The 12,010-nt window shown below is 43.7% G+C and overlaps 1 protein-coding gene across 1 annotated transcript in view; it reads left to right on the top strand.

Moving 5' to 3' along the window:
* LOC308080568 (receptor tyrosine-protein kinase erbB-4-like) overlaps positions 1-12,010 on the top strand; it is a gene marked incomplete at its 3' end in the record, with an annotated part of 485,532 nt that overhangs the window by 344,763 nt on the left and 128,759 nt on the right. The window contains exons 14-15 of the mRNA XM_080422462.1: positions 4,046-4,142; positions 11,812-11,966. Of these exons, the coding sequence (XP_080278588.1) occupies positions 4,046-4,142; positions 11,812-11,966 (252 nt within the window). The remainder of the gene's footprint in view (positions 1-4,045; positions 4,143-11,811; positions 11,967-12,010) is intronic.

Below are 12,010 nucleotides of genomic sequence, written 5' to 3'. Positions count from 1 at the left end.
GCCACATCCGTGAAACGGGCAAGAAACAAGCGCTGCCGCGGTCTATGCAAACGAGCCCAAAAGCGCGCCCAAATAAGCCCAAAATCGCTTACACAAAAGGCAGACCTGGCAACGCAGGCTACGCCAATCATGTGCGAGAGATCTGCAAGCTATGGGGTAGAGATGCTATGTGCCATACACCGTATCTTGGCAACAACGAAAGCGCTAACTCTCATTGGTCGTGTCATGCTGAGGGCAGTTTCCAGACAGCAGCATCGAATACTCGCTGACACAGCAACACAAATGTTATGCGCCACGAAATCTTTCCAAATGGGGGTCCGCGACACAAAAGTCTGAGAACCCTTGATCTAGCTCTCTCTTAACCACTTAATCCTAAAATGACCGGGGTCCGCCTGGGCTCTACAGTATAGCCTACTTGGATCGCTCCTTTTCTGCCCCTTACACCAAATCTCTTGCCAAAAATAGACAAATTAGAACTTCTGTGAGCTTGTAGATCTGCTATTTTCTCCGAACGTTCGCCCCCCGGAATAGGGATGCCACAGTTCATGCGATTGACCGCTTACACTTTCTTTCATTGTGAGAAAGTGTAACAGGGCGCGCGCGTGTGTGTGTGGGCGCGCGCGGGCCAATCGATCTCCCTGATGTGAAAAGTGTTTTTGATGGGCGGCGGTTGTTATTGACGACCGCCGGAGACGTGCACTTCAAAGGCGAGGATGAGGTGCTGATGCGGACACAAACAACACAAGAATCTGTCGATGGGACGGGCGCACACGCACACACACACACACACACACACACACACACACACACACACACACACACACACACACACACACACCCACACACACCCACACAGTCTCAGGAACATGCGGCGGGCCCTCAGGCACGAAGACAGAGAGAAAACAAAAACCTATGTGATGGGGAAAGTACTCAAGACTTTTTACTTGAGTAAAAGTAGCAATACCACAATTTAAAAGCACTCTGTTGCATGTAAAATGCCTGAATTCAAGTATCAAAGTAAAAGTACTAAAATAGCCGATCTACTTCACAAAGCATTCGCTTGTACATATGCTATGTGACAAAGTACAAAATGGGGCTTAATTGGTTAAAGTATGTTTTGTAATAATAATCTAAAACTACAAAGTAAAGTAAACAATATTTCCCTATGAGATGTGGTGGAGTAGAATTATGAAGTATTAAGTGAACACACACACGTAAAGTAAAAGTACCTCAGAGTAGGGCATTAACAGAATATTCGACTATCAAAACCACTATTCGACCACTGTAATCAAAGTCGATTATTCTATTAAAAAAAAAGAAAAAAAAGGCACATACCACATAGGCTTCGATGCCTGACAGTGGGTCCGGGGTTCGATTCCCGAGCCAGACTGAACCTTTGCTGCATGTCCCTCTCCTATTCTGTCTTCGCTGTGGACTGTCAATGAAGGCGGAGGCGAGTAAACATACAAGCGCACGGCCTCGCACACAGAGGTTCAACAGGCTTCAGTGGCCTGAGGCGCCGGGCGGCTTCTCACTAAATCTGGTGGTGCCTAAAACCCCCAATATCCAGCCTCCGTTGTTTACCTCCTGTCTATGGAAGAAAACACTGGGCCGGCAGGCATTATATTACACACTAAATCAGGACGCGCACACACATACATACATACACACACACACACACACACACACACACACACACACACACACACACACACACACACACACACACACACACACACACACACACACACACACAGAGCCAGGGAGTTATATTACAACGTAGAGGAAAAGTCCCCTTCTTTTTGCCTTCCAAGTTTCAAGGTTCTCCTGCCCTCAGTTTTGACACATTTAAAAAACAATTAAAAAATAGGCCAATCATAATGAGTACTTTTCACGTTTGGTACTTCAAGTATGCCTATACTTTTGTACTTTGAATGCCGGACATTTACTTACAGAAGTAACCGAAGCATTTCCACATTGTGGTATTTCTACCTTTTCTTAAGTAAACAAATCTGAGTACTTCTTCCGAATACCAAAACGCTCAGCCCAAAACACAGTCGCCCCGGGGCAAATCCGACTGTATTTACCTGGTATTCCTAAACGTAACCTCAGTCAAACTATGCCTAAACCTAACCTTATTCCTGAACTTAACCTCAGTTAAACTATGCCTACACCTAACCTTATTCCTGAACTTAACCTCAGTCAAACTATGCCTAACCCTAACCTTATTTCTAACCTTATCCTCAGTAAAACAAATTCAAGAATACAAGAACCGCAACAGCAGCCAACCAGAATTTGCTGTCTTCAGGGGAAATGACACTTACATTTTGTTGTTACAACCACAATTTTTTCAGGACAAGGACCCTTTAGAGGAGAGACAGATGAAGCAGGGACCCCTGCTACATACGTTATATTTTTCAGACATTTAACCACTTGAACCCTAATACTTGGTCTGCACTTTATTCCCTCTACACCAAATCTCTTCTCGCCGATGTGATTGGATTTCACTCCCTCCGAAGTAGTAGTGAGGGACCAATCAGGGCCCAGTATGCAAATATGGGGCGGGTTTATCACCAGGGGGCATTTTTTGGGCGGTGAAACCGCCCCTATATGTGAGGTTTGGACATCGACATTCGCTGCACTGTGATTGGCCACCATTGTACCCCCCCACCTATTGTACCCCCCCAACCCTGCGCTGTGATTGGCCACCATTGTACCCCCCTAACCCTGCACCGTGATTGGCCACCATTGTACACTATGGTGGCCAATTCAGGACTATTCAGGACTGTGATTGGCTAGTGAACACATGACACATGTGCATAGCCCTATAAATAGGACTATGCACTTAAAAAAAAACACATTTATGTTTTGTTTTTTTTAGGGTGTACAATGGTTGGTCCACAATATTACCTTTCTTTAAGTGAACTTCCGTCTGTGATGACCACTGTGACCACACCGCCCACTTCACACTGGGTGTGATTTTTTTTGTTGTTGCAGATATTCCAGACTAATATCTATGCAGTGATATCTGGCCATGCCAGGCTAATCCTCTGTATCCACCCCAAAAAAAAAGCCCTAGGCAACTGCCTAGGTTGCCTAGAAACGCCCCTGCCCTCCCCATCCCCCTGTCTCTCCTTTCTTGTCTCCACTCCCACCCGTCCTCCTGTAGGGGGGTCCCCCCGGTGTTCGCCGGTGATTTAAAAAGCTGTTCATTATTCACGGTGTCTCTCTGGCAGCGTATTGACCGTGCTAAGCCCCTAACTTGATCAAATAGTCTCAGGGTAGTGAGCGGGGGCGCTGTGTGCCGCGCTACGTATACGCCGCCCCCCCCCCGCTAACAGCCCTGTGTGTGCCAGTTTTACAGGGAGGGAGGGAGGGATGGAGGTTCAGGGGAATGTCGCCCGAGGGCTTTGTGAAAGAACTGAGTTCTAAGCCTCTTCTCGGGTTTGCGCGTTCACGCTTTTGCGCCCCCCGCCCGCCGCACTACAAAATGATGTTTCTGTGAGGCTACTAATCAATATTTCAATGTGACTCTGCTCTCAAATCTATTATACATATAACTTATCGTATACTATTGTGTTCTTTCTCTCAGTCTCTCTCTTTCTCTCTCTCGTTTACCCCTGGAATAATATTCTAACCCACTAAAACCTGGAACGCATTTGTGTCACTTTAGATTTCTTTGGCTATTCAAAAATAGCAGATATACAAGTAGATCTTGTAGATCTGCTATTATTGAAAATTCTTTTTTTTAGGATTTAGAAAACATTTTTAAGAATCGCCTCAGGTCTTAATGGGTTAAACAAAATGTCTTAATTTCCTGGGCCTCAATTGATCAATCAATCAATCAATCAATCAATCAATCAGTTATCTATCTATCTATCTATCTATCTATCTATCTATCTATCTATCTATCTATCTATCTATCTATCTATCTATCTATCTATCTATCTATCTATCTATAATCTAATCTATGTTTGTATCCAACTAGCCAGCTGCTTGGTCTATCCTCATCTCACCCCCTCCTCTCTCTCTCTCTCTCCGACAGGGAGGTGCGTGAGTTCTCCAACGGCTCGGTTTGTCTGGAGTGTGACGGCCAGTGTGACAAGATGGACGGCGGCGGTACCACCACGTGCCTCGGCCAGGTGAGAGCCACTTAACTTGACCGCTCTCCTTTTACGAGAAGTTTACCGCACTTTTTTTATTTTATGGCTGAAACTTTTCCCTCTCCGTCCTCAGTGCTGTTGGAGAGTTTGTGCGCGTCGTGAAAATACTTCCCGACTTATATGAGGTGTTAAAAGTGAAAAGGGATTTTTTTTTCCCCCACTCCTATTTTTTCCCTCTTCTTGGGCGAGAAATTCAGAAGATATATTAGGTAATCTGTTAGCGAAGGAGAAAGCTAGGTTAATGAGTTTAATGACAAACTGCTCTCAACGCTTCAAGAGGCATGCTTAAGGCGGGCGGGCGTGAGCGTGCACCAAAAACTGCATGCACGAATGGAGGTTTTTTGTGGTGTGTATAGTGCAGTACACACACACACACACACACACACACACACACACACACACACACACACACACACACACACACACACACACACACACACACACAGAGAGAGAGAGAAACAGACGTTTCAACTCACACACACTCGCACAAACAAAAGTTGCTTTCTGACCTTCCATAAAGTCAAGAGTCTCACATCAGGGTCTTTAGCCAAATGTTAGAATTTCCCTTTAAAATGCCACACACACACACACACACACACGCGCGCACACACTTACAGTGCATGTGCACAAACGCCTATTATGACTTGCCCAGAATAGGGATGCCAGGATTCATGTTGTTCAGGAAGGCGTATTACATAAAACATGTGTGCACGTGCATGCATTTGTATGAAGATATTCCCAGAGGTCCTTGAGGGGGTTTCAGGTGGTCCCCAGCAAAATCTTTTAATACAGCATCACAATCATTAACTAATTCAAAAATAGCAGATCTACAACCTCACATTGTGAAAAATGTGTTTGGAAACTTTTGAATAATTCTGATAATTGTTTTTACATTAATCTTCTCTTCTGGGGACCCTGGCACAAAACATTTTAAGATGGGGGTCCGTGGCCAAATACATATACATTTGGAGGTCCTTCACTTTGCCTTAGCTGATAGAGAGATGAAGCAGGGACCCCTAACAAAATACACCCTCCCTGGCAGGTAGGTCTTTAGCGCTGTGTTTAACTTGAGAGACAGCATAATCACAGCTAAGTAGATAGTAACAATGTCCACACGTCCGTCACACCTCAGTCAACACTACCACCGACTGCTAAGGTTAATCGTTAAGTTGAGAGCTTTTAATACATCCATCGTTTTTAGAAGAGGCCGATGCACACCTCAGAGGTTGGTGACAGGTGCGTAGGACAAAAAGTCCATATGTTCAGAAGGGGATCTCTTTTTTTTCTATAAATGTTCTTATCCCACGATTTTGTAACCCTTTTTCACCCGGTGCCAATTATCTAAGTGATCCTTATTACCAATTATCTAAGTGATCCACGCCCCCCAGTGCCCACAGCGTCCCCGGCGAGAATCGAGCCCAGGACCTTCTAGCTGTGAGGAGGGGATCTCTGATAATGGCATCACATAAAAGGACCAGCACACTGTCTGGAACTTGCAAAAAATGTTGCTCTTTATTCGACGTTTCGGTCGTTAGAACTTCATCAGGACAGACAGTGTGCGGGTCCTTTTCTTTGATGTCATTATCAGAGATCCCCTTCTGAACAAAATACATCCATCGTTGAAAGTTGATACTGTGAGTGGTTTGTTCCTGTGTGAGGAACACAGTGTGAGACAAAGGTACAGGGGTACGCGTTTGTTTTACGACATTTTGAAAGCATCTGTCTGTTTCTGACTTTCTGGTTTTGCTGATGGCTTTGAAAAGTAGAAAGGCAATTTTTTAAAACAGGGTTACAAAGTGCTCCTGCTATGCCTTCCCCTCTCAGCTTTCCTACAGCTCAATAAAAGCAAAAGGACTGACCACTCTCCCTCTTTAAAAACACAGCATGTGTTCTCGTCATCATACCCATATTACCCAGGGTGCCTGAGCCTTTGTTTAGAATGTATCTTTGCTAATGATATATTGGATCCATGTTGTGTGTCCATATTTGTCATCCAGCATTTTTTCATTTTCATTTTTTCATGTCATTTGAAGGCAGGGAATCATAGCAAAATAATGATATATTGGTTAATACGATCGAGTGAATAGTTTTAAAACTACAGCTTGTAGAACTGAAGTCAAGTTAAAACTCTTAAGTAGAGAAAACACCACTTGAATTAGAGGTTGCTAGCCATAACCTTATATCTTAGTTACATGTTTATGCATTTATTTCATATTTACATGTCGATTTAAGCTCTGACATTTATTTCAGACATATTCTAGTATGTGAAGAATCTAACTGGGCTATTAACTCATTTAAAAAAGAAAAAACTAGTTTTTCTGCTTTCTTGAAGAATGGGCACCAGCGAGATGACTGTCTCCCAGACAAAAACAGTCACGTATTATTTGTGGTTCTTTTTAGACATTATTGTGAAGCACAGGGCAAAGATATACAGTCACGATTCAAACAAATATGAAGTGCTTCCCTATTTTCCTTGTTTCAAAAACAAACAGAGACATACACACAAAATAAACAGGTACAATGAAATGAATACAGAGTAGACAAAGACGAGCTGTACGTGTGGGGTGAATTCCCGTAACTGGTTCACAAGCAAGGCTGCCTTTTTATAAATTCCAAATATGTACCCTCAAACCCAAACAAAAAGAGTCCACCCTCAAAGGAGAGTTAAGGCTTCCAAATCTTCTCAAAATCCTCAAGTTTATCTTTGAGTATAAATCAAATTCTTTCCAAGTGCAGAGTTTCTGTCATCTCATTGAGCCAAAGCTTGACTGTGTGTGCGGGCACCTCTTCCAAAATATATCATTTAGTATGCCGTGATAAGACTGTATGACAGCAGGTGTTGTTGAGTTACTCGTAGCTTCTACTTCCCTTCTTCCTACACTTCCAGGATGACTAACACTGGGTCTGCATCTACAGTATCTCTACCTCGAGTATTTTGGAAAATAGTCTGAATATCTCAATCCAGAAATTCTTTAGGTTGGGGCCAAGCCCCCAGAACCCCGGTGGTTGCATTGAAGCGCATTGGACATGCTGGCCATTCATGGGTACTGCAGCTTTAAACGGCTGGGGCCACTGCACATGAACGAGCGAAAACGGTTTTCGACCAATGGGCTCGACTCACGAGCTTGCGCACGGGGCTGAGCACCTCTGTGACGCAAAACATGTCACAGTGGCCCCAAATAGGCCTCGCCCATCACCTTTTCCAACCCGGAAGAAGGGGTCAATTCGACTCATGCCCTGGGTGAGCAACTCAATGCAAGTGGCTGGGAGGGGATTTCGAGTGCCCTCTCTATCATTTTTAACTCTATGGTTGGGGCACAGGGCATCACTTTGTAGTAGAGTTGCATCTGCTGAATTACACCTGTATCACACTGGGGTGAGATGTCAGGAAATATATTGTGTAATTTTACTTTTGAGTAATGTAACCTACGATAGAGGGCGCTCTTCCGCAAAAAACTAACGTTATCAGATTCATAGAAATACATTTATCCCTGATTTCCTTTTCAAAATTGCGTTTTTGGTGAAAAAAAAAGCTATATTCAACTGCCGATAGCTGAAGAACAGAAGATCGCGGTTACAATATTTTGTTTCCGGATGAAAGAGGAGACCTTCGGACATCTTTCCCTCAGACATCTGATGTTTTCATCGTGGGTCTCGAAAGATTTGTAAAAACGCTGGCGGTGGCTGATTAATTAATTAATTAATTAATTCCCAGCAGTTAATGTGTTAATAGAGTCAGTCGAGACCGGAGCCATGTTATGTAAAGTGTCATACAAATAAGAAATTATGCGTCTAGTCTCAGCTGCTCATTTTTCTGGCCTTGCAGTTTCAAAATCAGCTATAGGTTTTCTCCTCCTAATCTGTAGATATTTTTTTTTAATCGGGAATTCGTATTTAAATATTTGTAAAATTGAAATAAAATTGAATAATCGAACAACATATTGGCGGCCCCCCTGCAATGACAAGACTGAAGACTACCTAGGGGTCGCGGACCCCCTGTTGAATACCCATGCTTTTTAAAAATCTCAAAAATGTTTCGAAGATTGTCGGGTGGAAACCTCATTATGTCTGAAACTGTTACTTTTCAGGATTCAAATTCAAAAATAGCATAAATAGCAGATGTTGATCTGCTATTTTTGATACTTTTTTTTCCTGCCCGACAACACAGTTTGAGAACCTCGGGTAGATGCCATGCGGTCTGTTCAGCCATGACTAGTTTTCGATGCAAAACATAATACAAGTCCACCCAGCTGAAGATGACGGTCCGCCTCGCCCTCCATGGTTTGCTCCGGAGTCGTGTTTGATTACGCAAGCTCCATGTTTGTTTTGACTCCGAAGTCACGTTTGATCATGCTAGTTTCTGTGAGATCCCAATACCCTGGAATTGCATCTCTGGAAAAGTTTAATATACCTGCACACACCAAGTGTGTGGTCTTGCATTATGCCGAATCGTCTGGTGTGTGTTCTTATGAATAAACGTTATTATAATATTTATTTGGTTAAACCAGTTCAATCTCCCTAAAATTGGTTAAGATTTGAGAATCCTCTATTGAAAATGTCAATGACGGCTGTCAGGGCATAAAACCAACGTGTAACATGTGGTAAATGTGCAAGCGTATTATTATAGTATAATAGAGTATAGTTTTGACGAATTGCTTATGTGGGTTGTTTAAATATTCTCATATTTTCCCTTATTTATAACTTAACCAAATTAGGGTGGGACTGGGAACCCCTATTTGTAACTATATACCTTTCAAGACGGGAACCCCTTTTGGGGTTGTTGTTGCTGCTACAGTACAGTATATAGCAACATAGTTTTTTTGTAATTTATTAATACATATTTGAAGTTTTTCAGAAAACTTAGGTCAGGATTTTGTAGGCGTTTTTAGAATCGTCCTCAGGTCTAATTGGGTTAAATAAGAGTATTCATTTACAAATGAAGACTCGATAATCTACTGTAATGTTGGTATAGCCGCTAGTGGAAAATGGAACCGGGTCCGTTTGGTTCCATTTGTACACTCTCAGAGTTATGGAGGGTCCTTACAGGTTTTTGGAGCATCACTGCATTATAACGTTCAGTCACACAATGTGCACAAATGTACACAAACATGCAGTGGCGTGCCCGCGGCGTGAACATAATGTTTATTAATATAGACGGTATGAATCTGTGAGAGGGAAGGTAGCTGTCCATCACCTTCCTGTTCGCATCGTTAGCAACACATCCTGCTGTCAGAAAAAACACCGGACATGCATGCATGCATGCACAGGCACACGCACACACACACACACACACACACACACACACACACACACACACACACACACACACACACACACACACACACACACACACACACACACACACAATTATGCATCGATTGCTGTTTGTTTGTTTGTGTGTGTGTGTACAGTATATATACAGTATGTGTGTGTGTGTGTGTGTGTGTGTGTGTGTGTGTGTGTTGCTTATTCATGGAGTGGAGAGTTGTGGGGTTCACGCTCGGTTACTTGTCAGGCCGTCCGTCACATGGGGGTGCATGGCAACCCCTCGGACATGAGTTGATTCCTTATGCATTCGGGCCGGCTCTAACGGGCCTCGTATACCAGACCAGGCTCCGGGCTCTTTTGCGCTCATGCCTTCCCTCCATTAGGCCATAGTTTTGTTTCCCCCGTTCCAAATACGTATGGCCCATAGAACAAAATCAGTTTACACAGGGCGTCCGCTGGCCTAGCGACCCAGGCACATACCACATATCTCTGCTGTCCGGCAGGAACCAGCTAACTCCAAAATGTTATTTTTTCAGGAAATGAAAAAAAGTGGAGTTAGGAGGTTTTGTTCATCATTGATAAGAACAGCTGAATGGAACTCCAAGCTCACAATGAGGTTGGAGGTCAAAAGGGGGTGGAGCCTGGAGTCAGCTAAACCAGCTAACTCCGGGGGAGTTAGCTGGCAAAAGCGTCAAAATGGAGTTAGCTGGTTTCTGCCGGACAGCAACGATGCTGGTAATCCAGCTTGACAGCGTGTCGCGGGTTCGATTCCCGATCCCGATGACCTTTGACCTTTGCTGTGTGTCACCTCCCCATCTCTCTCCCCATTTCCTGTCAGCCCACTATCCTATCAGTAAAGCAGAAAAAGCCCCCAAAAATATCTTTAAAAAAACAGTTTACACCACTTTGATCCTATCTTTTACTTCGGCTATCCAAAAGCAGCCGATCTACAAGCTCACTGAGTATTTGTAGATACAGATTCCCAGATTGAATGGTTTAAATGCGGAAGTCTTGCAATCCTAGATTTGACGACCAGGCGACGGGCTGTAACTTCACTGTTATACTGCGGTTCTGGGAGGCTTTGATGCCGACACATCAGTGGGCTGAACGGACGTGATGTGTGGGTGCACGGTGGCACACTGGCAGTAGAATAAAATTATGTGGCTAATAAATTGCTTTTGTACTCGGAAGAAGACGTCTCAAGAGAGATGTATGTGGTAATATATTCATGATTCAACATCTAGTGTTCTAGTCATATTTAATTCATGTACAGCATATTGATCTATAGAGCAGAAATGACCGGCCAATTGTTTACTCTTAATTAACTTAATAGTTCCCCGTTGTAATATATCATCTCAATAGAGCATCTCCATATCAACTTAATATAAACTTAGGTTATATTAACCATATAAACTTTTTTTTTAATTTCAAGAGTGTTCTAATTGTGAGAGTGTTAGAGAGAGTTGTGAATGACATGGCTCCTCGGAGCCGAGCTGTGTAGAAGAGGCTGTGTGTGTCTGTCTGTCTGTCTGTCTGTCTGTCTGTCTGTCTGTCTGTCTGTTTGTCTGCCTGCCCTGCCCAGTTAATGTAGCACCACAATCATTTTAACCACTTTATCCATTTATACATTGGCTATTTAAACATAGCAGATGTACAAGCTTGCAGCGTGGCACAAAGATATATCTAAAATGTTTGAACATTTTTGAATATTTAAAAAATATATATTTTTACATAAATATTCTCTTCTGGGGGTCCCTAGTTGCGGTACTTGCATTTTTCTCATGGTCCCTGGCGCAAAACATCTTCAGATGGGGGCAGGGAACGTGCAGAGGGATTTGGAGAGGCAGGGGCTGGAATTTCAAAATGGCACCAAACCCCCAAAATCCCCCCAAAAAAGTTGCTTAATGTCCTCAAAGTCACGCATCCAACAATCTTTGAACTGAGCAGATTGGACCTTCCGTTCCAGAGAATAATGGATTTTCCATTGAGTTTTGGCCATTGTCGCCCGTTTTTCTTTAATAACACGGGCTAGGAAGGTCGTACGGCGACAAACTCGATACCTGAGGAAAGCTCACCTTGAGTTTCATCCAACACATTCACTGCCATTTCCGTTGGCCTTACCGTTAGGCCGCTAGGGGCAGTTGAAACTTCTTTTTGGGTTTCTTTCTTTTTTGTTTTGTCTGAAGAGGGCACTTTTTTACCAACTGGTAAAAGGGCAGGGGCTCAAGCCCCCATTCATGTCTATGTGTGCTCGTGCATGGATGGGGGGCTCCGCGGCCAAATACATATCAATTTGGAGGTCGTTGGCATGAAAAAGCTTGAGAACACACTGATCTATATAACTCTATGTCCTTCTTGTTGTCCCCCGTGTCTCCTGCAGGGTCCTGACCAGTGTGTGAAGTGTCTCCACTTCAAGGACGGCCCCAACTGCGTGGACAAGTGTCCGGACGGCGTGCAGGGCGCCAACAGCTTCATCTTCAAGTTCGCCAAGGCCAACAACGAGTGCCACCCTTGCCACGTCAACTGCACCCAGGGGTAGGAGCAGGGAAAGGATGGGGGGGGGGGCGTAGAGTGTGTGT

This window comes from Gymnoscopelus braueri, assembly GCF_963280865.1.
Source record: "Gymnoscopelus braueri genome assembly, chromosome: 24".
Classification (NCBI taxonomy): Eukaryota; Metazoa; Chordata; class Actinopteri; order Myctophiformes; family Myctophidae; genus Gymnoscopelus; species Gymnoscopelus braueri.
Note: the sequence above shows the minus strand (reverse complement) of the source record. Positions and strands in the feature narration are given on the sequence as shown.